This window comes from Clavelina lepadiformis, chromosome 8, assembly GCF_947623445.1.
Source record: "Clavelina lepadiformis chromosome 8, kaClaLepa1.1, whole genome shotgun sequence".
NCBI classification, from domain to species: domain Eukaryota; kingdom Metazoa; phylum Chordata; class Ascidiacea; order Aplousobranchia; family Clavelinidae; genus Clavelina; species Clavelina lepadiformis.
Window position 1 is genome coordinate 19,066,836 of NC_135247.1, and position 27,921 is coordinate 19,094,756.

A 27,921-nucleotide genomic window follows, 5' to 3' on the forward strand; every position below is an offset into this window, starting at 1 on the left:
AATCACCCAAAAATATTAAGTCGATTTTCACCTAGGGGAGTTCCCTGGTGTATTTCTTGGGGGAAAAAACATTTCCTTTTTTTATTTTTGTGAATATTTTACTTCAGTAGTTTCTCTTTTAATGTTTAAAATACACTAATTATTATATTTCATCTCAAAAATAATCTTTTCTGTCTTTAAAATCTATAGATTTTCATAGTTCATGACATTCCGGTACAAATCGAGCAGAATTGGAATTATATGCAGACTAACACATGACTTCGTTCGTAAACCAGCACACAGGCCTGTGCTAAGCAACAAATAGTCAGATGTTTGCCTTTTTCTATAAACCCACTGCTTGCACAATCGCGATAAGATCGTTGTAATCATACATATCACTGTGTTACACTATGACATCACTATAAATTTTCCATTTCTTGAAACTATCGTGTGAAAATCCAATTCACTTAACAAAGTTCAGTGCGTTTTTATTCGAATATACAAGTGGTGGTAATGCAGGTTAAAATCTTGTCGCTAGAGAATGCTGTTAAGTATAATCACTATATTGTGTAATAACCAACAAAAATAAATCGTATAAAGAAAATGAAAAACAAAATGTGCAAAATACTTTATACAGTGAACAGAGTGTTTGGCGATTGGCAAAACAACCAAAGTTTGATTTTCCAGCCAATCTCTGCAGGAATTGACAATAAAATTGAATGTTTATCTTTTAAACAGGTTTTGAGCTTTCGCGAGCCGCGAAGCGCGGAAATCATTCCGTGACGCGCCGTAGAAGAAAGGCGATGGAGCATCGAGAGCGCCAGAGTTAAGTTTCTCGACCTCATCGACAACGGAACGAACCTGAAATTTACGTTTCGGTCATTTTAAAAGTTGATACAATTGCGTGGCAATAAAATAAAGCTGTCGACAAAGCCTTCGCTGCAAACAGAAACAAATTAGAATCGTTCTTTCTTGATTTAACATAAATTGATTTTAATTATTGGTGCGATGACTTCTCTTTACTTAGTTATTTAAACTTAAGTGAACTTACAAAGATGTAGAACAGCGCGAGCCCGTTGCTGATTTCTTTCACGTGATCGAGGTCAAATCTCTCGACAATTTCTTTTGCTTCTTGAGCCATCGCCATTTCGACCTTGCGAGGATCAACTGACGTGACCTGCGCCTTCAGACTCTCTTTGCCCGTCTTTCCCATCAACACCTTCACATTAATCCAATCCTGACAAAAAAACTTCTATTATTATGACATCTCCTGTATCGTGATGCTGGTTTTTTATTCGCTAGCATTAGGCTACACATCAGACGACACTGTGTGATGTAGCAATATACAACATCATGATTTTGCAATAAAATAATGTATAACATGACATCACCTCTAGAGCTGAGGGCGGATATCCAAGAATGATGTAGACGCACGTCATAACTTCTTGGACTCCGGCCGGGGGTTTTGAGTAACTTCTGATTTCAGCCACTTCTCTCTGATTCAAGCTCAAGACGTCATGGCGAACCTGAACAGCCACAAAGTCAAGCGTTTACTGTGTATAGGCCGCCTTCAATTTGACCAGCACAAATGCATCGAAATCAAACATTCTTCAATTAGAAATACTATATTGGTTGCCACCAAGCGTATTATCAAGCTATACGAAGTTCTTCTGCTGTAATACAGATTTTTCGGTCAAGTACCTCGTTTGATGAATCTAACCGGTAAAGATATATACCAAAGGCAAAAACATATGTCCTGTATTACACCAGACGAGCACAGAATTTCTTGTTTCTTCTATTCGATTTAAACACATAGGATCAATATTAGGGTTTTCATGCAATTATCACTACACGTTTTCTGCGAAACTTTGATTCGGATTGATCGAATTTTTTGTTGATTTAAATTAAGCGATTTGCTGAATTAGGTTAAATTAACTGGGTTCTAATTCCACAGCGATCTTATATGAAACATTCAGACGATTGGTTTAGCGTTGTGGTCCTGCAAGACAATGCTTCCAAAGAGAGCTGACAACTGAAAAGAGTTCAAAGCAATCATTGTGCAAATTAGATTAAAATTGGTAATGCCGAAACTTTTTACCCTACACATCACGTCTAAATACATAGCCTTCATTCGGTATATCATCTCACTGAATTAAGAACTTCCGTATGATGGTGCTACGACAGGGGCGGACAACTTCTTCGGTCGGCGGGCCTGATATGAGAAAATGAAGTACTTGGCGGGCCGGATTCATGAATAGATTGGAACGCAGCTTTGTCTTATTAATGTTCATGGTCGAAAATGTTTGCTCAAAAATGTATGTAGACCCGAACAGAACAAGTAGATTCATGGTCATCTTTCTCAGATTGGCAAACTTGGACTTATTCAGTGACGCAATACAGGGATTGCGGCAGAATTTGGCCACAGGCCACATTATCATGTTAGACCGGAAACTGTCTGCGGGCCGGATCCGGGCCGCGGGCCGTATGTTGCCCGCCCCTGTGCTATGGGTTTGTTTCTGCATGCAGCGTGCAAGCACTTCAAGAAAAACATGAAAGATGAAACGAGAAAGGAAGAGGAAGATGTCGCGGTTGAGATAAAAAGTTAGAAGTAAGATTGACAGGACCGCGCCATGGTACCAGGGACCAAATGAAAGTGAATGAAGGATTTTAAGAAATTATTTTTTCGAAGTTAATCTCCTAAATTTGAACGAATTATGTTGTCGATGTCGTGACGTTCTAAAATCTAAATTAAAGCGCTGGATCTGGTAATTTCCAAACGCTAAATCTCCATTTCTTAGAATTGAGAGATTCCAATTGCGATGATATGTTCACATCAGCTGAATGCCTCAGGAAAGATTCGCATACCGTCATACTTGTCACGCCAGCCGTTAAAAACCGGGTCTACCAAGTACCTGGTAGTACAATTACGTTAGCACTGACTTAGCCTGGTTACCACAGCGGAAGAAAAACACGTGGAGTGGCATGTTTTGGAAAGTTACTGCCACCGCATTGTCCTTATAAGGATGTCTTCAACCTAAACCTCAAGTTTTCAAGCAAATCAGCAAACCTTTTCCAGGTATTCTAGCTCCTTTTTCATCTTCCTAGCCTGTCTGACTTCCACCGGTATATCCTTCTCGTATCCTTTTTCTTCCACAACGTTCAGTGTTGTCGTCACCAGTTCCAGGTCGCGAGTTTTCATCGATCTTTCCAATTCTATGATTTAACCCATACGTAAATCTTGTTGTGCAAAACACATGACTCAAATAATGATGTCATAATTGACGTCACAGATAACTTACTCTCGCGGCAGTCGTGGATTTCGAGCATTCTGTCGACGGTGGACTGGTCGTAGCCGTTCATAGCGCGAAGCTCGAAAGTAATGGACTCGACTGACTCGACATTGCCCGACGACAGAGCATGACTCAGTTTACTCATCATTTTCTGCAGGGGTCAATTGAGTGCATGAGCAAAAGAACGCCACTGAAACAAATCGATTCCAACCTATGTCATAGTGACGTCACCTGTGAACTTTTAAGCTCTTTGAGCATTGCTTCCGCCAATCTAAGTTCATTTTTCAGCTCGTTCTCATAATTTTGTTGTTTTATGTTGAAGATCGCCCTCTCGAGATATTTCACGTTGCGCAGCTCCATTGCGTAGCTCAAGCCTAGAAAGTGGTCATGAAAGTTGAAAAGTATCCTGAATATTTACTAGAAATCCCGACACTGGACAGACCCTGTTTGCATTGGTTCAACCCAATCAAACGTTCCGCGCGAATGAGGTCACCATCGACGTCATCAAGACCTAACGTCCGGAATTCCTTAACAGCAGTTATAGCGGCGTGCACGTCTGAATTCTCTACCGCTAGACGAAGCTGGAGACGCACGGTTGCTTCCACGTCATCGCTAGAGGAGATTCTGTGACAACATAAAATGATCACCGTGACGTCATTATTACTTAAACACGTCGGAATAGAGTTCACAATAGTACTGAGCTAAAACAATATGAAAAATCGCAAACGTGGTGTAACCCGCCCATAACCCTACATACCAGGCACACCTCATAGCATACACGAATTGCATTACCCTCCGTTACTGCGAAATCTTTACACTTATAGCCAGGGTTGCCATACCGTCCTTATTTATAAGATTTGTCGTTATTTTAAAGGTCCGTGTCTTAGAAAATATGTTTGTCCTTCTTTCTAAGAAATGTCCTTATTTTCACTTTCGTCCTTATTTTTAGGGCGGAGGTGGGCACTTTTGTCCTTATTTTGGGCATTTTGTCACCTTTACGATACCATTTTGTACCAAAGAGATACCAAAATTATGAACATACAGATAGTGTCTTGTTTTTTTCTTCTTTTTAGGAACATTGGTTGCTTTCTCTTGTTGTACACTGTTTAAGGTGGTATTCGTTTTTCATTTTCTAGTCGTCCTTATTTTTGAGTTGAGACTGATGGCAACCCTGTTTATGGACAACACGTTTTGTTGAGTTCTTACCAAAAGCCGTTGTAAGCGATACTTATAATTACAATTTTGTTTTTGACAAAATTTCATACTGTACATCGCTAATTCCAAAAGCATTGTTTGCATAATGGCAAGGTCAGTTATCTCAATCCGTCAAAACGTTAGCTGTTAAAGTGTTCTGCTAACTCTACTCTAATGGGGAAACAACTTTAAAATTTTCCAATTCCAGATGTCGGTTTATGAAAGATTTAGACAAGCGCGTGGATAGAAGTGAGACAACCAGGCCGCTTTACTCCATCTTAGTTGAAAACTTACGAATGTTTCAATTCAACTTGTTCCGGTGATAACTCAGCAGGATCGTCGCTTGCCATTTATAAGCAGCATGTAATAACAGTCTGGTATTAGCTTTGTACTGTATTTAGTTGGTTAGTGCAAAAGTTCTAAGAATACCAAAATTGTGTTATTCGTCTTAAGAAGAATTACGTAAATCAACCTGTTACACAAATCAACTTGCAGTATTTGTAGCACGATCAAAAAACAGCTAAAAACTTGCCAACCACGTCACAAAACATAAATAGCGAGCTTATAGACAGACTTACGTGGGAATTGACCGGTAAATGGCTTCTTCTGATGGAATTAGCACAGGTGCCACCGTGGCTTCTCTGCCATAAAGTTTAACATGTATTTTAAAGCAAATAAATGAGATTAATAAATGAGATCAATCAATACTCACCGTGTGTTGGCTCCGGTTTTCACTGATCTTTCCTCAATATTTTTCACACTCTCCATGCTGTTGACAAAAAAATTACAATTTTTTGTACTTCATTGTTTTGCAGGGTTTGTGAAAAGGCAACTTTGATATCAAAGAGCGTTTCTTCCTAAATAAACTTGTCAAAGGACGCGGAAAACTGCAGCGGTTAGTTTCATGTAATAATAACAGTATTTCCTAAAAGGACATGCAGAGGCTAACTTATCTTATGTTAACATAAATTGGGTTAACTTATCTTATGTTAACCTAACTTATGTTAACTTAATTTACCTGATGAATTATCTGACTCTATTGTTGCGTGCGGTTAGAATACTCTAGCCTCTTGTCAGCCGAAAGGTTTTAATATTACAACAGAAATAGTCTACAAGAAAGGGTTTTTATTGTTGGTGCTGTACTTTTTCTCAACATGACGCATAATCAAAAACAGAGTAATACCACTGCTTATAAGATGTCTATTGAGTTGCAAACACCATGACTAGCATAGAAAGCTCATTTGCCTCTCTCTGCTCGCTGGTAGAATTGCGAGCTCATAAAACGTGAAGCGATGGGAGTAAAAATATTCGACAAGATAAACGCAGCATTTCACAACATGTGCAGCGAGGAAAACAGTGTTTTGGCAAGGGAAGTTACATGTAGTTGAAGCAGACACGTAGATAAATTATCAGTATAAAATTAAAAAGCTGACATGATGATGTCATAATAAAAAAATGCTGCTTGACAAAAAGTCGTTCGCTTGAAGGTCGCCAGTATCAGTGCCGGCATTTTACTGCGCATGTTGCTTTGAACAAGCGGTTACATGCAGGGATAATGAGCTATAGGTGGTGATTAGTTGTGAAGCTGGAACATGTTGATTGAGTCGCTTTAGTTGTTAGTAACAAATCTATTTAGGACGCAACAGGAGCATATTTATATTAAGTTAGGCTATTTGCCATGTGCGGTCCGCTTACTGGCTGGGTTCTGATGGCATAAAATTGATGGACTGTGATAGAAGTGGTTGAAACAACGCTAAATTACCTTTGTAGTCAGACTGCAGTTCTGTTCCTAGTGTTAGGCTACCTCGGTACATGTCATTACCGATTTATCGTTTTATGATCAGACTGATTAGGTCCTAATCATTAGGCTACTATAAGCTACTAGAAGTACCGAGTACAGTGAGCCACCGGGAGACGCGTTTATTTGTCAGTAGCAGAAGTATTTCATTGCTGGAATAAGTTTAAAATGATCCGAGTCATCAACTCAATCGAATAGCTTAACTTATCATTGCTGTAACATGACCTGTTGTTCTTATTCCAATAATTAAGATTTTTTGATGTGATGGAATTAATTTGGGCGCTTGATACCGGTAGGTGGTGCTAGCACCAATTCCTGAACTTCAAGCTGACGACTTGTTGTCAAGAACGGGCTATATAGGCTACAGAACTTGTAATCAGCTTCGGGGCTGACCGTTAGATATTTTCTTTAGCGCCAACTTACGGCTGGTTTGCATAAAGAACTTCTTCTGGTGATTCGGCTGGCATGCTGATGGCACTGCAAGTGTAAATGTATCAGTGTAAATAATTTGGTCGCTTGTCGTGATCTCATTTCGGTCAAAACATGAACCCGCTGATGTAACTGATTAGGATTAATCTTTCAACAATAATCTCTTTCCTGCATATGAATTTTTTGTAAGGTTTTGTCTACTTTCTGATTTTGTCATAGAGTTACAAAAACTTATCGTTAAAAATTGCGATAGAACGTACGTGGCGGGTGGTTCTTCAGCGCTTATAACCGTAGCTCTGGATTCCCTGCCAAAATAACACGAGGCAAATTTTAAATGAAAACACTGACTAGCTTAGTGGTGAATATGAAAAGTTTGTAAGCAGGGAAACCAATGAAAGCCTCACCTGAGCGGTATATCAGAACTGAACTGGGTTTGCTGTGACGTAAAAGAGTATTTGTTAGATCTATTGACCTTAACCACCAAGTTCTCTAAATAATTAACTACCTGATGTTATTAAATACCTTTTCAACCCCATCCCTAATGGGTGCTCGTTTCGTCCAATAATAACCAATCGCGATGATAACCCCGCAAATAAAGATGAGGCAAGCGAGTACCACTCCGGCGATCTCTCCTTCAGACAAAGCCGTAATCGCTTGTGACGTCACAGTCGGTGCAGTAGCTTTAATGAAAGATAGATTTTGTTTTATCCAGAACAAGAAGCAAAAATAGTACTCGCTCAAAAATGCTTACTCGTTGCAACTGGCTCCCCGACGTCAAACTGAAACGAGGTAACCGTTGTTGAAGTGCTTTCTATCGTCCCATAAAGAACTGTCTCATTATTGCCCGACAATTGTTCGGAAGTTGGAACAAAGTAGTAAATGTTCACAATGTTCGGACTCGAAACAATTTGCCTAAAAGTAAAACATTGTGATGTGACAACAAGTTCTTGGAAAGTGAGTTCACAACATAGATATCTTACTGGAAGTCGTAGATGGCACTGCTGGGCTTTTGGATTGTTGTGGAATAGTAACATGAAGCAGTGCCTTGAGTTGTTGAAAGTGATAAATTAGTCCCCGAAGCGTCAACCGTGAAGGAAAATGTCTGGGATTCCCCGGGATTGAGATTAAAACTCACTGAAGTGTTCACATCCAATAACACTGGTTCTATGAAGTAAAAAGCGTAATTAAGGATGTCACAATAATGCGAGCGACCCATGAAAAAAGATGATAAAATACAGAATCACCAACCATCGCAAATCGCGTTTTCTATATTTGACGTCAGATCTGACAATAACGACGCACTACTGACGTTGAACACGTGACTTGAAGCTGATCCTGTCGCGATTTGGGCAAGCTCGCTCTAAACCAAAAAATTTTCTTTTAAAGTTGACTAACACTTGAATTATAAGCTGTTATTGAAGCATTCTAATTGCAAAGATACAGCCTACCTGAGCAACCGCGCTTGATGCGCCAACCGCGATAATTCCAACATTATCCTTGATCGCTTGCTCGACAGCGGCTGTTACGTCATCTGTACTTCCCGTTGACGCCACCACGATCAAAACCTACGTCGTCATAGATTCATTAACCTGTTCATGCGCAGACGTACTCAGAAGAAAGAGCTCAACGTGTTCTTTCTCCTTACCCTGGCCACTGCATTATCCACACCTCGTCCTCCGTATGCGCTTCCAAATAAAGCAACTCCCTGAGTTATCGCGAATCCTGTTTGGACGCCTGTAGTCGATGATTGCGTCATTGCAGTTATGGAATTAGTGACGTCATCTAATGACGTGCCATCGTTCAATTCCAAGTCCACCTAAAAACGAGCAAATAAGGAACAACTAACACAGTTTTCATGTTTGAACGAGCTGTGAACTGGTTTTATGATAAAAGTTTGATCAAAACCAACTATGACGGTTCATTACTTGTATAGCCAGTGTTTTATGACTTCAAGTAACTGGTTGTAATCAATCAATCGCCAACTTTAAAACTACATTGCTCTAAATTTAAAGCACATTTGCCAACAGAACAGACTTCCTGAACGTTGGTGAAAGTGACGAGTCCAATGCGGGTCTTTGCTGAGCTGATGTCAAATTGAGCGACCACGACCCTCAAGAAGGATTTGATCGTTTCAAAGTCGCTGCTTGCAATCGGTGCTGAGTTGTCGACGAGAAACATGACGTCACGATATACAGAGGTGCAGAGAGTGGCTGGAAAAGTGGTGTGACGTGTGTATGACGTATGGGGGAATAACGTAAGTGGCTGAGAGTTACAGATTTTGATTAAAGTTAGCCTTACAGCTTATAATAGAGTTGACCAAGCTGATGAAAGTTGACTCGTCTATCGGGGCGACCTCTTCGCGGAAATAAAAATCCCAGATCAAATACTGAGAAGAATGACATTAAGTTAAACTAACAAGGATCAAGACGTTTTATTCTAACCCGTTACGAGCCAGAAAAACTATCGACTTACAAGGAATAGGGATCCGCGCATGCGCAGTGTGTAGCAAAGTAATTGACGACTCGAACCTGTTCAGGCAAAGTAGCGGGCAGAGCTGCAGTGCTGTTCAGTTCGACGTGGGCAAGAACAAGACGAGCTGCCAACGCCGAGTAGAGCGGAATATCGAGGTCGTTGTAGGCGACCGATGTCCACGTGATGTTGAACTGACTGAGAATCATCGGGTAATAGGTGCTAGCGTTGTAGGTTTCATCCATCAAATTGCTGAAGGCAATTGCTGAAATCTTTTGTGAGACACAAGAGTAGTTACAATGGACATTTTTGCGTCATCGATCCACTTCTTAAAACTTATTTTCGAATTTTCCACATAATGCTCAATTGAATGATCGGTCGTTTATGCCTGATATTAAACAACTCACAAACTAAGATAGTTTTTCTACAACCTTCCATATTCCGCCCTCTCCGGTCGCCGTTATGGCGACTCCATCGCTGGTTTCAACATAAGCAAGTCGTCTCAGGAAATCGTCGTCATCCGGGAAAATCTCTACAAAAAATCGGTACCGCAATTTTAGTCAAGAGACTTTGTCCTGGTGTTTGCCTTTTTTCAGACTTACTTTGAAATATCATACGACAAACGACGTCAAGGCGACAAATGTGCACAAGCCTACTTTTTGCGTTACGTAAAATTTTTTATTAAATTTCATAGTGATTTCTTTAATTTACCTGATGACGTAATAAGATCGACGCATCTAAGAGTGACCACCGTCCCAGAGCTGCCAGAGACAAGCGCCAAGTCAGTCTGTTGCTGAGACGGTCGTGTCAGGCCACAAATAATAACGAGGACACACAGGGCGTGAGTCAGCATAATTATGTCTGATTTCTTACGGCTCTGGGTCTATTATTTATAAGTTTTCTGCGCCCTGCAAATCAAGGCATATTGCTTTGTGTATGTACAGGAATATATTGATCTTGAAACACTCGCTGAAGACTCGGCTTAATTAAACGTTATGATTTGAGATGAAATACTCGAATCTTACGACAAATAACTGCCTCCGTTATGCCTGGAAAGCTACAGCGAATTTTCGCTTCTTTTCTAATTTAAACAATGTCGACAAACTTTCTTCTCTTTAAAACACAAATTCAAGAGTTTTGCTGCTTAGAAGTTCGCGATGACGTCAAATTCCACGTTTGTTGCCGCTCACTATGCACTATGCAGAGACTTTGACTAAAGAAACTGGAATATTACTTCAAATCCTCTTTATAGCCTGCCCTGCGCAAACAAACGAGTTTTAAAACGTTGTAAAATATCACAAGCGCCGTGTGGTCAGTTGGCCGACCCACGATTGAGATTATTAAAATAGTATCTACAACAATAAGTACACAAACAACATTGTCTTTCAATACGAATCTACACGTCACAATACAAAGATTATGCCAGCACACGGCACAAACAGCTTCCAGGTAATTCTAGACGTTTTTTAGGTATCAGCCAACAAAGGTGAAAATGAAAGGTTACACAACTTCACAAAAGGTACAGAGAGAGGCCGCAACAGAATGGAAAATTAGTATCGCTACAAGGCCCAATGCGCAAAAGGGTTGTTATATAAAATTCTTTGAACTGTATCTGTTTTACCTCCTTTTCAAAGATGTGTTCATTATTAAGTATAAGCCACTTCATGATCTGGAGGCGCTATCTTGGAATCGATGCTAGATTCTACAGGAAAAACCAACGTATTGATCAGTATAGTCAAACAAAAAACACTTTTCTGGAATAGCGGTTTAACAAACGCAACTTACGTGACTGAAATATTGTGACGTCGTCATACAACATTGACGTAAGACATGCTGTTATGAAAATTCGAATCCCAAAAACCAACGCGTAATAAGTGAAAGTTTGTATCCAACACACTCAAAGATTATTGTTCACTAAGATGTCTATTTAATATTAGTAAACAATAACAATTTTATTGATGTTCTCGAACCAGAGCACAGTTGCTACGCAATGCACGTTATTATAGAATAGGCCTTCCTTGGCTGAAAACGCAAGTGTGACGTCATTTTCGTTGCGCATGACTGGTTTTAGCTTCTTCAGCAAACCAATTTCTCCCAGTGGCTGCTGCACATGATGCTCTCTGTCCAGTTTCTTCTGAAATACCTTGGTGCGAATTTTATTTGCTACATTTTCCGATTTACGTGAATGCTTTCAAGACGTTTGTTGTATAATCTGCATAGAGACTATACTTCTGAAGCCTAATGGGCTTTTGTTTTCGCTTAAACAGCTATAAAATAACTATAAGCCAGTAAGTAGGTGTTGTACATTGGGTACATGCCAAAGTGTGCAAGAAACGTAGAGGAAATGAAGCGCAGACGGTGAGTTACGGGATCGGATATATCGTAAGGTTGATATATCACACGAAAAATGAAGAAGTCAATGAACCTCTCACTATGTGAGGTTGTGATAATCGGCGCATTTTGTGCCGTATAAATTGATTATAAAGCATACTTTCTGATTTTGCAAATCTGCCTAGCGAAGCTTAACCATTGTGTGCCAATGACATCCTGTTTATCGTTTTAGTTCGTGATTGAATATTGCGTCGCCTATTTATGACTTCATATTTACCGTTGTAAATCGTGGCATTAAATATTGTGCCTATATTGCCTGAGTTATCTGTTCATTCATTCATTCGCCTAGCACAGGGGCGGGCAACTTCTTCGGTCGGCGGGCCTGATATGAGAAAATGAAGTACTTGGCGGGCCGGATTCCTGAATAGATTAGAACGCAGCTTTGTCTTATTAATGTTCATGGTCGAAAATGTTTGCTCATAAATGTATGTAGACCCGAACAGAACAAGTAGATTTATGGCCATCTTTCTTAGGTTGGCAAACTTGGACTTATTCAGTGACGCAATACAGGGATTGCGGCAGAATGTGGCCCCAGGCCACATTATCATGTAAGACCGGAAACTGTCTGCGGGCCGCTCAAAATCCCGTCGCGGGCCGTATGTTGCCCACCCCTGGCCTAGTAAGATCATAGCTGTAACATGTCGTCTTTATGCTGTTGCTGTGCTAATGATTTGTGAAAATGTAAACATTCAAAGAAGTTTAAATATAGGCCTAATCAGTTTATACAGTTGTCATTCTTGTGACACTACTGTTAAATTCGATTTGAAGATGTTCAGTATCAAGTTAGACAACTTTGTTGTCATCTTCACAAGACAATAATTCGTTAAGGTGAACAATTAAGTCTGAGGGTGAGAAAAGCAGACAACGACCTTATGAGACTCATATATCATCATCCGCAATAAACATTTCAACAAGGAAACATTGTAATGAAGTGGTCAACCTGTCAAGTTAAACTACCATACACACCCATTCCATTACAAGGTAAACGGAGTGAAAGCTGCAACAATTAAAATTGGGCAATTTCTGCCATACAACAATTGCTTGTGGAAACATTTGATTTATAATAGAAACTTAATTTCATACTAAACAGTCTCATGTTTTAAAAAAGGCATTCTTTCTTTTTCTCTGGCAACATGCAATTGATGGTGATTTTATTTAAACCTTAAAACCCTGTAGCTAGAGGGTGCTATTACACGCAATATATAGGATCGAAAATAGACGAAAAAAAGTGTGCAAAATACTTAAAAAAGCGGACAACTGGATATATAATGTTTGGGAATTGGTAAAGCAAACCAAGTTTGATTTTCCAGCCAATCTCTGCCTAGTCAAATAAACAGGAATTGGTCTTCATCTTTTAGAAGGCTTTTTAACCTTGGCCTGCTTCGAAGGCCGTTTGCTTTTCCGTGACGCGCCGTAGAAGAAAGGCGATGGAGCATCGAGAGCGCCAGAGTTAAGTTTCTCTACCTCATCGACAACGGAACGAACCTAAAATTTACGTTTCGGTCATTTTCAAAGTTGATACAATTGTGTGGCAACAATATAACGCTGTCAATAAAGCCTTCGCTGCGAGCAGAAACAAATTAGAATCGTTTTTTTATTTAAATGCAAACAGAATTCATTCAAACAAAGGTTCACTTCTTCACTTACAAAGATGTAGAACAGAGCGAGTCCGTTGCTGATTCCTTTCACGTGATTGAGGTCAAATCTCTCGACAATTTCTTTTGCTTTTCGCGCCATTGCCGTGTCGACCTTGCGAGGATCAACTGACGTGACCTGGGCCTTCAGACCCTCTTTGCCCGTCTTTCCCATCAGCACCTTCACATTAATCCAATCCTGACAAAACAAACGTCTTTGTCATGAGCTCTCGTGTATCGTGATGTTCTTGGTTTGGTTCCAGGTCGATTCAACACATCCGTACGATGGCGTGATGGTGAATTGACCGGCCACCATCACCTATGTTCTATCGAGCGCAGACTTAATTGAGCCAGTTTATGCAGAAACTTATAAGCGTGCCAGCAAAGACTTGGATAGAGAGGGCGATTCTCTTCAGGCTTTTCTTTATGTAACTCGCCAACACACGACCTTGTGCTTTCAGTGAGCGTCGAACCGACAACTTTTGAAAGTCGGCCTAACACCCCACCGCTAGGATAAATGGCCGACGTCTTGTGACGTTATAATGTAGAATATTTTGTTTTTGTCATGTAACAATGTACAACATGACATCACCTCGAGAGCTTTGGCTGGATATCCGAGAATGAGATAAGCGCAGGATATGACCTCGTGGACCCCGGCCGGTGGTTTAGTGTAACTTCTGATCTCGGCGATATCTTTGTTCTTCAACTCGAGCACTTGACGGCGAACCTGAACAGCCACAAAGTGAAGCGTTTTCTCTGTATAGGCCGCCTTGAATTTGACCAGTACAAATGCATCGAAATCAAACATTCTTCAATTAGAAATACTATATTGGTTGCCACCAAGCGTATTATCAAGCAATACAAAGTTCTTCTGCTGTAAAACAGATTTTTCTGTAACAGTTTCGGGAAAGTACCGACCTGATCAAGCTGAACGGTTGGTGTAATGTTTTTTATGGAGTTAAAATATTTGAAGGACATTTGAGGGTTTACAACAGGCGATTTAGAAAATTATTTGAAATAATTTTGTTTCAATTCAATTTCAAACCTGTTCCAGGTATTCTAGCTCCGACGCCATTTTCTTAGCCTGGCTCACTTCCACCGGTAAGTCCTTCTCGAATCCTTTCTCTTCCACAACCTTCAGTGTTGTCGTCGCCAATTCCAGGTCGCGATTCTTCATCGATCTTTCCAATCCTATGATTTAATCCATACGTAAGTGTTGTTGTGTAAAAACATGACGTATGCAGTGATGTCATCATTGACGTCACAGAAAACTTACTCTCGCGGCAATTGTAGACTTCGAGCATTCTATCGATGGTGGCCTGGTCGCAGCCGTTCATGGCACGTAGTTTCAAAGTGATGGATTTGATTTGTTCACGGTTGCCAGCCGCTATAGCTTCGATCAGTTCCCTCATCAAGTCCTGCCAAGTTGAAACAAATTTTTGCTCTTTAACAAACAACTCAGGAAGTGAAAAGGAGAGTTCCTTCTCCAGAATGGTGGAAAAATGCGAGGCTTGCCGGCCATAAGTTCAACGTCACTTGAACATAATCTTTTTCTCATTCGCACTTTGAATGGTGAGCGAAGAACGCCACCGAAACAATGAAACAAATCGATTCCAACCTATGTCATAGTGACGTCACCTGGGAGTTTTTGAGCTCTTTGAGCATCGCTTCCACCAATCTAAGTTCATCTTTCAACTCGTTTTCATAATTTTGTTGCTTTATGTTGAAGATCGCCCTCTCGAGGTATTTCACGTTGCGCTGCTCCACTGCGTACTTTAAGCCTAGAAAGTGGTCATGAAAGTTGAAAAGTATCCTGAATATTTACAAGAAATCTCGACACTGGACAGACCCTGTTTGCATTCGTTCAACCCAATCAAACGTTCCGCGCGAATGAGGTCACCATCTTCGTCATCAAGACCTAACTTCCGGAGTTCCTCAAGTAGGGTCGTAACGGCGTCAATGTCTCCATTTTCAACCGCTAGACGGAGCTGGAGACGGACGTTTTCTTCTTCTTTTTCGGTTTTTAACTTTTTAAAACAAAACACAGATTATTGTTCATGCTGAACGCATTCAATTAACTGCGTAGTAGCATCGAAATCTTCAACTTTTAATTCTTCACTTGCAAATCGATTGGTGGTTGCCATAGCGATGACAATTACACCAGTATTGGTCTGACCATGTCACGATATCGAAGGAGTCGTGACGTGGTGTATTTTCGAAAATGCTGCAGTACGGGAATGCCCCCGAAGAAGGCAGAGTGAAACAGGGAATTACACCGGGAACCCAAGTTTGGATTGGACACCCAGTTGGTCATTAACGTTGGAGCAAGGACGTTACACTTTGTAGTTATAAGTTTCGATGCAAAGTACAACATATGCAAGGTAAGCCACAGGTTTTAAAACGAATCAACAAACCTTTTCCAGGTATTCTAACTCCGACGTCATTTTCTTAGCCTGGCTCACTTCCACCGGTAAATCCTTCTCGAATCCTTTCTCTTCCACGACCTTCAATGTTGTCGTCGCCGGTTCCAGATCGCGATTCTTCATCGATCTTTCCAATTCTATGATTTAACCCATACGTAAGTGTTGTTGTACAAAAAACATGACGTATGCAGTGATGTCATGATTGACGTCACATAAAACTTACTCTCGCGGTAGTCGTGGACTTCGAGCATTCTGTCGATGGTCGCCTGATCCCAGCCGTTCATGGCGCGTAGTTTCAAAGTGATGGATTTGATTTGTTCACGGTTGCCAGCCGACATGGCTTCGATCAGTTGCCTCATCAAGTCCTGCCAAGTTGAAACAAATTTTTGCTCTTTAACAAACAACTCAGGAAGTGAAAAGGAGAGTCCCTTCTCCAGAATGGTGGAAAAACGCGAGGCTTGCCGCCTTGCCGGCCATAGGTTCAACGTCACTTGAGCATAATATTTTTCTCATTAGCACTTTGAATGGTGAGCGAAGAACGCCACTGAAACAAATCGATTCCAACCTATGTCATAGTGACGTCACCTGGGAGCTTTTGAGCTCTTTGAGCATTTCTTCCGCCAATCTAAGTTCATCTTTCAACTCGTTTTCATAATTTTGTTGTTTTATGTTGAAGATCGCCCTCTCGAGGTATTTCACGTTGCGCAGCTCCATTGCGTAGCTCAAGCCTAGAAAGTGGTCATGAAAGTTGAAAGCTATCCTGAACATTTACAAGAAATCTCGACACTGGACAGACCCTGTTTGCATTCGTTCAACCCAATCAAACGTTCCGCGCGATTGAGGTCACCATAGACGTCATCAAGACCTAACTTCCGGAGTTCCTCAAGTAGGGTCGTAACGGCGTCAATGTCTCCATTTTCAACCGCTAGACGGAGCTGGAGACGGACGTTTTCTTCTTCTTTTTCGGTTTTTAACTTTTTAAAACAAAACACAGATAATTATTGTTCATGCTGAACGCATTCAATTAACTGCGTAGTAGCATCGAAATGTTCAACTTTTAATTATTCATTTGCAAATCGATTGGTGGTTGCCATAGCGATGACAATTACACCAGTATTGGTCTGACCACGTCACGACATCGAAGGAGTCGTGACGTTGTGTATTTTCGAAAATGCTGCAGTACGGGAATGCCCCCGAAGAAGGCAGAGTGAAACAGGGAATTACACCGGGAACCCAAGTTTGGATTGGACACCCAGTTGGTCATTAACGTAGGAGGAAGGACGTTACACTTTGTAGTTATAAGTTTCGATGCAAAGTACAACATATGCAAGGTAAGCCACAGGTTTTAAAAACGAGTCAACAAACCTTTTCCAGGTGTTTAAACTCCGACGTCATTTTCTTAGCCTGGCTCACTTCCACCGGTAAATCCTTCTCGAATCCTTTCTCTTCCACGACCTTCAGAGTTGTCGTCGCCAATTCCAGGTCGCGATTCTTCATCGATCGTTCCAATTCTATGATTTAACCCATACGTAAGTGTTGTTGTACAAAAAACATGACGTATGCAGTGATGTCATGATTGACGTCACATAAAACTTACTCTCGCGGTAATCGTGGACTTCGAGCATTCTGTCGATGGTCGCCTGGTCCCAGCCGTTCATGGCGCGTAGTTTCAAAGTGATGGATTTGATTTGTTCACGGTTGCCAGCCGCTATAGCTTCGATCAGTTCCCTTATCAAGTCCTGCCAAGTTGAAACAAATTTTTGCTCTTTAACAAACAACTCAGGAAGTGAAAAGGAGAGTTTCTTCTCCAGAATGGTGGAAAAATGCGAGGCTTGCCGGCCATAGGTTCAACGTCACTTGAGCATAATCTTTTTCTCATTAGAACTTTGAATGGTGAGCGTAGAACGCCACTGAAACAAATTGATACCAACCTATGTCATAGTGACGTCACCTGGGAGTTTTTGAGCTCTTTGAGCATTGCTTCCGCCAATCTAAGTTCATCTTTCAACTCGTTTTCATAATTTTGTTGTTTTACGTTGAAGATCGCCCTCTCGAGGTATTTCACGTTGCGCAGCTCCATTGCGTAGATCAAGCCTAGAAAGTGGTCATGAAAGTTGAAAAGTATCCTGAATATTTACTAGAAATCTCGACACTGGACAGACCCTGTTTGCATTCGTTCAACCCAATCAAACGTTCCGCGCGATTGAGGTCACCATAGACGTCATCAAGACCTAACTTCCGCAGTTCCTCAAGTAGGGTCGTAACGGCGTCAATGTCTCCATTTTCAACCGCTAGACGGAGCTGGAGACGGACGTTCTCTTCTTCTTTTTCGCTGGAGGATATTCTGTGACGACAACAAAGGATCAGTGTGACGTCATTAGATAAAACGGTGTCTTTGAATTCCAGATAGATTTTTAATTAAGATTTATACGATAGACACGACGAGAGATCCTGCAGGTTGCTCCATCTTAGTTGAAAACTTACGAATGTTTCAACTCAATTTTTTTGATTTTTAGTAGGTTTGTGAAAAAAATTGAGCATATTTTTATTGCGGTATTGGTTCTTATTGAGCCTATTTTTGATGACATATATCAACCAGTTTCTGTAAACTTCTTGTACTACTCCTTTTTTTATGACAATTTTGTACCACTCTTTCTCACTGGTGAAGAAATAATTTAAAAATAATATGAAATATCATCAACTCACGTCGTAGTACTTTTCGATGCGACATCGGGTTCGGTTTCGTATTCACTGCAAGTCGCATTATTTTATAGAACAAATATTAACGTAAGTCGATTGTAGATTGAATTAATAGCACACCAAAATAATTTAGAGAAACAGTAAAGATTTCCAGAGCACGTCACAAAGCCCAATACTGTACATGCTGACTTACGTGGACAATAAAGGATATATGGCCTCTTCTGACGGAATAAACACCGGCTCCGGGATGATTTCTCTGCCATAAATTTTAAGTAAAAACTTCGAAGCGAATTCGTGAGATTAAAAACTTATCTTTAAATATTGCGATTGAATGTACGTGTCGGGTGAATTACGCAAGTAAATTTTAAATGAAAACACTGACTAGCTTAGTGGTGAATATGAAAAGTTTGTAAGCAGGGAAACAAATGAAAGACTCACCTGAGCGGTATATCAGAACTGAACTGGGTTTGCTGTGACGTAAAAGAGTATTTGTTAGATCTATTGACCTTAACCACCAAGTCTTCTAAATAATGAGCTACCTGATGTTATTAAATACCTTTTTAACCCTATCCAAGATGACTCCTCGCTCCGTCCAATAATAACCGATCGCGATGACAAGCCCGCAAATAAAGATGAGGCAAGCGAACACCACTCCGGCGATATTCGCCCCAGATAAGCTCGTTATTGGTTGTGACGTCACATTCCACGCGTAGGCTTCCAGAAAATATAGATTTTGTTGTATTCAGAACACAAAAATCGGAATCTCAGCTCGATCAAAATGCTCACATATTGCAACTGGTTCCCCGACGTCGAACTCAAACGAGGTGCCGACCCTTGAAGTGCTTTCTATCGTGCCGTAAAGAATGCACTCATTATTCTCGGACAATTGTTCGGAAGTTGGAACAAAGTGGTAATTGTTGTCGTTGTTGGGGCGCGAGATATTCAGCCTAAAATCGAAATAAAACTATTGTGATGTCACAATAATGCCCTCGTAAGTGAGTGTATAACATGGACAATTTGTATATCTGACTTGAAGTCGTAGATGGCACTGCTGGGCTTTTTAACTGCTGTGGAATAGTAAGTTGAGGCGGTGCCTTGAGTTGTTGAAAGTGATAAATTGGTTCCTGAAGCGTCAACCTTGAACGCAAATGTCTGGGATTCCCCGGGATTGAGATTAAAATTCACGGATGAGCCTGCATCCAATAACACTGGTTCTATGACGAAACAAACGTGACCATGTTAACGTCAAATTACTGTTGAAAAGCAAGAAGAGTTTTCAAGAATTTAGAACAACACAAAACTTTTATGACAAAGATGCTGGATCACCAACCATCGCAAATTGCGTCTGGCACGTTAGACGTAAACTCAGTCAATAACGACGCAACGTCAGTCACTTGAAACATGTGTCTTGAGACAGACCCGGCCGCGATATGGGCAAGCTCGCTCTAAAGCAATCAACTAGACTTCAACTTTGGCACATACTGTTGAATTATAAGATGTTATTGAGGCATTCTACGTGGGGAGATGCAACCTACCTGTGGGACCGCTCTTGATGCGCCAATCGCGATAATTCCAACATTATTTTTTATTGCTTGCTTCACAGCTGGTCTTACGTCATCCATACTTTCCGTTGACGACAACACGACCAAGACCTATGTCGTCATAGAGTAATTAGTAGGAGCTGACACATGCTCAGAGAAAAACGCATCGGGCATTTTCTCCTTACCCTGGCCACTCCACTCTCTACACCCCGTCCTCCGTACGCGCTTCCAAATAAAGCAACTCCCTGAGTTATCGCGAATCCTGTTTGGACGCCCGTAATCGATGATTGCGTCATTGCAGCTATGGAATTAGTGACGTCATCTAGTGATGTACCATTGTTCAATTTCAAGTCCACCTGAAAACGAGCAAATAAGAAACAACTTACACAGTTTTCATTACAAATTGCTTGAACAAGCTGTGAACTGGTTCTATGATAAAATTTTGATCAAAAACAACTATGATGGTTCATTACTTTTATGACCAGTGTTTTATGACTTCAAGTAACTGGTTGTAATCAATCGCCAACTTTAAAGCTACATTGCTCTAAATTCAAAGCACATTTGCCGACAGAACAAACTTCCTGAACGTTGGTGAAGGTGACGAGTCCAATGCGGGTCTTTGATGAGCTGATGTCAAATTGAGCGACCACGACCCTCAAGAAGGATTTGATCGTTTCAAAGTCGCTGCTTGCAATCGGTGCTGAGTTGTCGACGAGAAACATGACGTCACGATAAACTGAGGCGCAGAGAGTGGCTGGAAAAGTGGTGTGACGTGTGTATGACGTATGGGGGATCATGGAGGTAGTAGACAAATAAACTTCTAATTCAAGTTAGCCTTACAGCTTATAATAGAGTTGACCAAGCTGATGAAAGTTGACTCGTCTATCGGGGCAACCTCTTCGCGGAAATAAAAATCCCAGATCAAATACTGCGAAGAATGACAAGTAAGTTAAACGAACAAGGATCACGACGCTTTCTTCTAACCCGGTATCAGCCAGAAAAGTTATCGATTTACAAGGAATAGGGATCCCCGCATGCGCAGTCTATAGCAAAGTAATTGACGACTCGAACCTGTTCAGGCAAAGTAGCGGGCAGAGCTGCAGTGCTGTTCAGTTCGACGTGGGCAAGAACAAGACGAGCTGCCAACGCCGAGTAGAGCGGAATATCGAGGTGGTTGTAGGCCACCGATGTCCACGTGATGTTGAACTGACTGAGAATCATCGGGTAATAAGTGCTGGCGTCGTAGGACTTGTCCATCAAATTGCCCAAAGTTATCGCCGAAATCTGTTTGGTAATTGTTATTACAATATACCCATACATGAGATAGATTTCCACCTTCTTGTTACTGTGTTAATTGTATAATCGACATGCTGCCACTGGCAACCGCACGGTCATGAACTAGGTGTTTTATTTTGTCAGCACCTAGCTTGATTTTTCGGGCCAATATACGCATAGCAACCAGCCATGACTATCCACAGGCGCGTTGAAATAACTGAAACTGAGACAAGCGCACAATCTCTATTTACGCAAATTTGTTCGCCAATTATTTTCTCATCCTTTTTAGTAGTGATTTTAATATTCTTGCATTATGTTCTCCTATTCTTATACGTCTTTACGTTCTGTACACATTAATAGCTTTGTATGGTTTAAATATTTTAGGTTAAGCATACGTCAGGGCTAACCGTGACCTGAGCCTCAAAATTGCAGACTGGCAGCATGACCCGACCTCTATTGCTAAATTCCATGTGCTTAGAAAAAATGTAAGAAGTTTTTACCCAACCTTCCATATTCCGCCCTCTCCAGTCGCCGTTATCGCGGTTCCATCGCTGGTTTCGACATAAGCAAGTCGTCTCAGGAATGCGCCGTCGTACGGGAATATCCCTGCAAGAAGTCAGTACCACAGAAGACTTCAATTTCGAGTGTGTCGTGTTGCCATGGCGACATTTACGCACGAAGCGACAAGCTATAGTGCAGGGTGACCTTTGACTTTACAATTGCGCTTAAATTTGATAATGGAAACTCTGAATTACCTGATGACGTAATGAGATCGACGCATCTGAGAGTGACCACCGTTCCAGTGCTGCCAGAGACAAGCGCCAGGTCAGTTTGCTTAGAGAGCCGTGCCAGGCCACAAATAATGACGAGGACACACAGGGCGTGAGTCAGCATAATTTGGTTTTGTCACTCGCTGCTCTAAGCTTATTGTTCACAAGTTCCATGCACACATTTTCATCATCCATTCACACACTTCAAATCAGGAGATTTTGCTTGATAAATCCAAAAGAATTTCACGAAAAATAACTTTTAGGACACTCGCTGACTTGACATAAACAAATGCTATGATTTGGAAGAGAAAAACAATTTAATTGATGTAAAAATAGAATAATTACCGTCGTTGTAAAAACACACGGTCAATACCAACACATCACATCAAAGCAACATTTATCTCTCTGAGGCGCTACAACTAATTGGTACTTCAAGGGCATATACAAAACGGTTTGTCGGCATAATATGTCGACGACGATCTTGCGGTCCGGCTCACTTTTCGCGAACTTGTACGGTACATTGTGAATTTCTGTTCGAGGGTGAAATTTTACCTACTTTTAACAAAACACCATTTTATGTGGGTAAAATTATCCATAGCAAGATGCGGGCGGGGTCAGATGCGGGATCCAGGCGTCAGGTATAAAAAGTTAAGGTTTTTTCTGTTCTGGGCCGACGGCAAAAATCATAATAGGGTAGCGCCAGTACCGGTTGCTTTTTCTCGACAGAAGATAGCCTAGGCTTTTGAACTTGGCTAGTACGGTGTCAAAAGCCCTTCATCAACACTCGAACCTAATTTTAACGCTCGTGAGGCGAGCGCCTTAACCAGCTGACCATGGGCTGATAACTCACAGATAACTTGGAACGCTTCAAGACACAATTTATTACTATCAGTCCCAGTATCGCTAAACGCTTGGGAATGATAACAAACAGAACAATGCGAATTCCTGCAAGCATTTGCAACTGACTAAAACTTAAAACTACTTCATAATTAGAACTAATTATCAACAATCAAAGTTCTTTGATACGTCATAAGAACAATGTTGCAATGAAATTTTCAAAATTGCACAAGGACATACACGACAGAAAACATAGAAATCATAAATCAAAAGAAAATGCTCACCAGAAAAAAACATCAACTAGGCTACTGGCAAAAGTCACATAGTTGATTGTTAACGTCATAATCTGGCTGAAAAATAACGATCGATCGTCACGTGATTGCGCGCTAGAAAAATTTGAGGAAGGTCAAAGGTACAGCTGAAGGATTATATCCAACGGATAAGCTCTTTACAATTTAAAAGCCAGTTAGCCATTAGCCAAAAATGTACAGTACAACTAGGTTATAAGTTTAGGAAAAGTTTTTGGTAAACCATCGACTCGCTGTCTCTTAATCATTTCATTGTTTAAATATTTTTTTCTTGATAAACTTTTGAGCCTAGCACGACATTGGTTGCTAATACAATGGGTTTTATCCGGACTCTGATGTATAAGTAACAGCTTTGCCTGCAATTAACAATGTAAATTGACAGTTAGCGACTATGGCAGTTAACGGCAAAAGAAAATAGTCTAAATAGCCCGTTCTAGTCAAACTTAAAAAGATATATTTTTATAAGTTATTACGACAATGCTTGGCTTATATATAGCGTGCAAGGGTCTTGCCGCAAGCCTACAACTGCAAAAGCTACAATTAATCACGCCCGAGCGTCAATTAAAACACTGAACGAACAATCGTTGTTGAAACCAGCCACCTGTCGTACTGTAAAGATTTTTTTTAAAAAGAGATTGTGGACTTGTTGTTGGCGCCGCCATTTCGCTGAATGAATACAGTTGGTTGTGAAGAAAGTGAATTAAATTATTCCTACGTTAGGATTTAGGTAGAGTAATAACCGCTTGAAAGAGGTTAAAACTCGGTTTGAAAACGCGGCATACTCTGTATTTATACATTTTGTAACCGAGGTAAGATCTGCAAAGCAAGCTCCAAGTTGAGTACGAGGTCACCGTCTGCCTCATCAAGACGTAACTTTCGAAATTCTTTGATTGCGATAACGGCGGCATCCGTGTCTGGATTGTCCTCCGCTAGACGGAGCTGAAGACGCATGGTTGCTTCTGCGTTGTCGCGGGAGGAGAAACTAAGATGAAAACAGTCTTGAATTTAAAAAGATTGGGTTATTGCTGAGGCTTCTCCGTGACCACCAACGCATGCAGAATCAGATGAAAGCACTTTGGTACTGGCTCTTTTAGAATTAATTACTAACCTGCATGTGGGCTTTTAAGCCACAAAGCTAAAAATACTTCTCGATTCTGTTAAAAATGAGCCAAAATTTAGCGTTAAACTTAAAATGAAACTCACGCAGATGGTATCTCAGTGGCCATAGCCCCAACTCTTGATTCGGTAATAAAAATTAATTAGGCAATTTAAAATGGAAACACTGCCTAGGTGGATTAAGTTACTAGATTACTAAAATAATGAGCTTGCTTTTAATTTCAAAGATGGACGACAGACTCACCTAAGCGAAACATCGGAGCCTTGTCCTTCTTTCTGCGGAGGAAAAAAGAAAGGTTTAGGCAGTTTAAATCCAAATTATGCGCGAGCAACCTGCAACCCCAGCGACCTGATGCCAAGAGTCTCACCTTTTCAACACCGTCCCTGACCGCCGCCCGCTTCTTCCAGTAAATGGTTAGCCCGATGGTAACCCCGCAGATGATGAACAGGCAAGCAAGCACCAACCCAACGATCTCTCCATCAGATAAACTCCCTGCTGATGATGACGGGGTGTCGGTTCCTGGATTTTCGCTGACTGGATTTTCGTCGACTGGATTCCCGATGTCAAACCGCAAGGAGGACACCGCCATTGACGTGCTTTGGACTGTCGCGAAAACAGCGACCTCATTATTACCTGACAATTGTTGGGAAGTTGGAACAAAGTTGTAAATATTCTTGGTATTTAGACGCGACACAACTTGCCTGAAACAAAATCATGATACCTCAATATGATCTCACAACTTCGAAGTGAGTTTACCACATAGATATCTTACTTGAAGTCGTAGATGGCGCTGCTGGGCTTTTTAACTGCTGTGGAATAGTAAGTTGAGGCAGTGCCTTGAGTTGTTGAAAGTGATAAATTAGTTCCTGAAGCGTCAACTTTAAAGGAAAATGTCTGGGATTCCCCGGGATTGAGATTAAAACTCACAGATGAGTTTGCGTCCAATGACACTGGTTCTATGACGCAAAAACTTGATTAGTTACGCCACAGAAATACGTGAAAGCAAAAATACTTATTTCAGGATTTCAAGTAACACCAAAATTTTATGATAAAACGCTGAATCACCAACCATCGCATATCGCGTCTTGTACATCTGACATCAGCTGTGACAATAACGTCGCACTACTGACGTTGAACACGTGACTGGAAGCCGATCCTGTCGCGATTTTTGCAAGCTCGCTCTAAAACAATCAACTTCACTTCAACTTTGGCACATACTGTTGAATTATAAGCTGTTATTGAAGCATTCTACTTGGGGAGATACAACCTACCTGTGGGACCGCTCTTGATGCGCCAATCGCGATAATTCCTACGTTATTGTTTATTGCGTCCTTCACAGCTGGTCTTACGTCATCCATACTTTCCGTTGACGTCAACACGACCAAGACCTATGTCGTCATAGAGTAATTAGCAAGTGCTGATGTATAAGCTCAGAGAAAAACGCATCGGGCATTTTCTCTTTACCCTGGCCACTCCACTCTCTATACCCCGTCCTCCGTACGCGCTTCCAAATAAAGCAACTCCCTGGGTTATCGCGAATCCTGATCGAGCTCCCGCATTCGATGATTGCGTCATTGCAGTTATGGAATTAGTGACGTCATCTAGTGACGTACCATTGTTCAATTCCAAGTCCACCTGAAAACGAGCAAATAAGGAACAACTTACACAGTTTTCATTTCATTTCAATTTTTCAACTTTAAAGCTACATTGCTCTAAATTTAAAGCACATTTGACAACAGAACAGACTTCCTGAACGTTGGTGAAGGTGACGAGTCCAATGCGGGTCCTTGATGAGCTGATGTCAAATTGAGCGACCACGACCCTCAAGAAGGATTTGATCATTTCAAAGTCGCTGGTTGCAATCGGTGCTGAGTTATCGACAAGAAACATGACGTCACGATAAACTGAGGCGCAGAGAGTGGCTGGAAAAGTGGTGTGACGTGTGTATGACGTAGGGGACGGAGGCAATGAAGAGTTAAACCACTATATGCAGTAATTAGTGTAAAGATAACCTTACAGCTCGTAATAGAGTTGACCAAGCTGGCGAAAGTTGACCCTTCGATTGTGGAGGTGCTTTCGTGAAAATATTTGTTCCAGATCGAATACTGAGAAGATTGACAAGTAAGTTAAGGGGCTCCACACTTTATTGTGACCCAATGTCGGTGGAGGTTCATAGATATGGTAGGTACATGAAGATAATAATCAGTTTCATATTCTTTAACATTTAATGCCAATGCAGAGTTCCAAAAGGTGGGATGTGTTTATCCGCGCATGCGCAGTCTATAGCAAAGTAATTGACGACTCGAACCTGTTCAGGCAAAGTAGCGGGCAGAGCTGCAGTGCTGTTCAGTTCGACGTGGGCAAGAACAAGACGAGCCGCCAACGCCGAGTAGAGCGGAATATCGAGGTCGTTGTAGGCCACCGATGTCCACGTGATGTTGAACTGACTGAGAATCATCGGGTAATAAGTGCTGGCGTTGTAGGTTCCGTCCATCAAATTGCCCAAAGTATTTGAGGAAACCTATTACACGATTTATTACAATGCACACGTTGTATGTGGTCTCCTTCAGGCTAATAAACTAAGGCAGTGCATCCACGACCTTCCATATACCGCCCTCTCCACCCGCTGTTATGTTTCTTCCATCTCTGGTTTCCACATACGCGATCCGTCTCAGTAGTTTGCTATCATCCGGGAAGATCTCTGCAAAAAAGTTGGAGCCGTCAGAATTATGCCAGTAGATTTTATTACGGAATGTGCTAGGTATGAAAATGCTGTCGGTGTAATAAAGAACCTTTATCCTCGAACTGAGGAAATTCTTTGAACGACTTAAAATAGAAAATGTTTCCTTATTGCTCGACTCCGTTCTACCGAGCTAAACTTTGTGCAAGTTCCCATAAACAAACACATTTCTTACTGTGCTATAATTATAACTGCTTTATGCCAAAGTTTGAAACCAGGACAACTGAACAGATCAGGCCTTGTTCAAGCCTTGCTCAACTTTTACCGTACAACGGAATCGTTGTTGGGTAGCACAGGTCTGCAAATATTGTAATCTGACCTTTGGATTAAAACCTGACCTATGAACATAATTTGAATTTACAGTACCTGATGACGTGATGAGATCCACACATCTAAGAGTGACTCCCATTCCAGAGCTGCCAGAGACAAGCGCCAAGTCAGTTTGTTGCTGAGAGGGTCGTGCCAGGCCACAAATAATAACGAGGACACACAGGGCGTGAGTCAGCATAATTATGTCTGATTTCTTACAGCTCTGGGCCAATTATTTTTAAGTTCTCTGCGCATTTTTTATCAAGGCATATTGCTTTGAATAGTAATCTTTAACAAGTATTGGAAAAAAATCTTATCAATTTACCTTCTCCATTGTTTGATCACTGATAGATTGTTACATTTCCATGGCGACGTGGTACCCAATGGTACGTGTACAGTTAAAGGCTTCACGGCAGGTTTAATTTTAAGCTGTCGTCTTGAAGATTGATCGTTGTAACACGATAACCTAAACTCAGTCTTTCCTTCAGAATTTCTCTTTATTGCAATCCTAAATAAATTAACTTGGCGCTGTACAGTTTCTTTCAAAACCCTAACCGCCCTTCTGTAGGAATGCGGTGTAAAATAGTCATTGCTTTGATTATAATTGGCTTTATTGGGTCATAAAAGACCAAAATTCATTAATACCAGAGGGACATTCTCGTCGAAGAGAATAAGGTGACGGAATAATGGCCAAACAAGTTAGGCGTTAATTCTAAT

General features: G+C 41.1%; 3 protein-coding genes across 8 annotated transcripts; all 3 read right to left on the bottom strand.

Annotated features, from left to right (window-relative positions):
- Positions 1-450: 450 nt before the first annotated feature.
- LOC143468480 (uncharacterized) lies at positions 451-10,089 on the bottom strand. Of its 2 annotated transcripts, XM_076965729.1 has the most exons (24): positions 9,871-10,089; positions 9,591-9,691; positions 9,219-9,431; positions 8,989-9,076; positions 8,725-8,900; positions 8,336-8,506; positions 8,139-8,255; positions 7,939-8,050; positions 7,671-7,854; positions 7,442-7,602; positions 7,213-7,370; positions 7,095-7,126; positions 6,951-6,995; positions 6,685-6,738; positions 5,176-5,232; positions 5,042-5,104; positions 4,758-4,805; positions 3,712-3,893; positions 3,501-3,643; positions 3,279-3,420; positions 3,047-3,192; positions 1,371-1,505; positions 1,031-1,216; positions 451-840 (listed from the first exon to the last, which is right to left on the bottom strand). In XM_076965729.1, the coding sequence occupies exons 1-24, from the start codon at positions 10,010-10,012 to the stop codon at positions 703-705; spliced, it is 2,994 nt and encodes a 997-aa protein (XP_076821844.1). In that variant the 5' UTR covers positions 10,013-10,089; the 3' UTR covers positions 451-702. The 2 variants fall into 2 exon arrangements, with proteins under 2 accessions (XP_076821844.1, XP_076821845.1); XM_076965730.1 differs by lacking the exon at positions 4,758-4,805.
- Positions 10,090-12,463: 2,374 nt separating this feature from the next.
- Positions 12,464-22,618, bottom strand: LOC143468472 (uncharacterized). Of its 4 annotated transcripts, XM_076965715.1 has the most exons (29): positions 21,879-22,618; positions 21,629-21,729; positions 20,920-21,132; positions 20,689-20,776; positions 20,427-20,602; positions 20,034-20,204; positions 19,843-19,959; positions 19,638-19,752; positions 19,338-19,521; positions 19,094-19,254; positions 18,864-19,021; positions 18,746-18,777; positions 18,501-18,563; positions 18,314-18,358; positions 17,770-17,951; positions 17,559-17,701; positions 17,205-17,346; positions 16,973-17,118; positions 16,404-16,581; positions 16,193-16,335; positions 15,831-15,972; positions 15,599-15,744; positions 15,034-15,211; positions 14,823-14,965; positions 14,461-14,602; positions 14,230-14,375; positions 13,777-13,911; positions 13,198-13,383; positions 12,467-13,035 (listed from the first exon to the last, which is right to left on the bottom strand). In XM_076965715.1, exons 1-29 carry the CDS (start codon positions 22,015-22,017, stop codon positions 12,898-12,900), a joined length of 4,053 nt encoding a protein of 1,350 aa, XP_076821830.1. In that variant the 5' UTR covers positions 22,018-22,618; the 3' UTR covers positions 12,467-12,897. The 4 variants fall into 4 exon arrangements, with proteins under 4 accessions (XP_076821833.1, XP_076821832.1, XP_076821830.1 ...); XM_076965718.1 differs by lacking the exons at positions 14,823-14,965; positions 15,034-15,211; positions 15,599-15,744; positions 15,831-15,972 and having other exon boundaries at positions 12,464-13,035; XM_076965717.1 differs by lacking the exons at positions 16,193-16,335; positions 16,404-16,581; positions 16,973-17,118; positions 17,205-17,346 and having other exon boundaries at positions 12,465-13,035.
- A 136-nt stretch (positions 22,619-22,754) lies between these two features.
- Positions 22,755-27,743, bottom strand: LOC143468501 (uncharacterized). Of its 2 annotated transcripts, XM_076965766.1 has the most exons (13): positions 27,262-27,743; positions 26,756-26,856; positions 26,464-26,676; positions 26,173-26,260; positions 25,902-26,077; positions 25,620-25,790; positions 25,427-25,543; positions 25,225-25,336; positions 24,928-25,111; positions 24,523-24,856; positions 24,399-24,430; positions 24,147-24,192; positions 23,882-24,020 (listed from the first exon to the last, which is right to left on the bottom strand). In XM_076965766.1, the coding sequence occupies exons 1-12, from the start codon at positions 27,401-27,403 to the stop codon at positions 24,174-24,176; spliced, it is 1,689 nt and encodes a 562-aa protein (XP_076821881.1). In that variant the 5' UTR covers positions 27,404-27,743; the 3' UTR covers positions 23,882-24,020; positions 24,147-24,173. The 2 variants fall into 2 exon arrangements, with proteins under 2 accessions (XP_076821880.1, XP_076821881.1); XM_076965765.1 differs by lacking the exon at positions 24,147-24,192 and having other exon boundaries at positions 22,755-24,020.
- Positions 27,744-27,921: the final 178 nt, after the last annotated feature.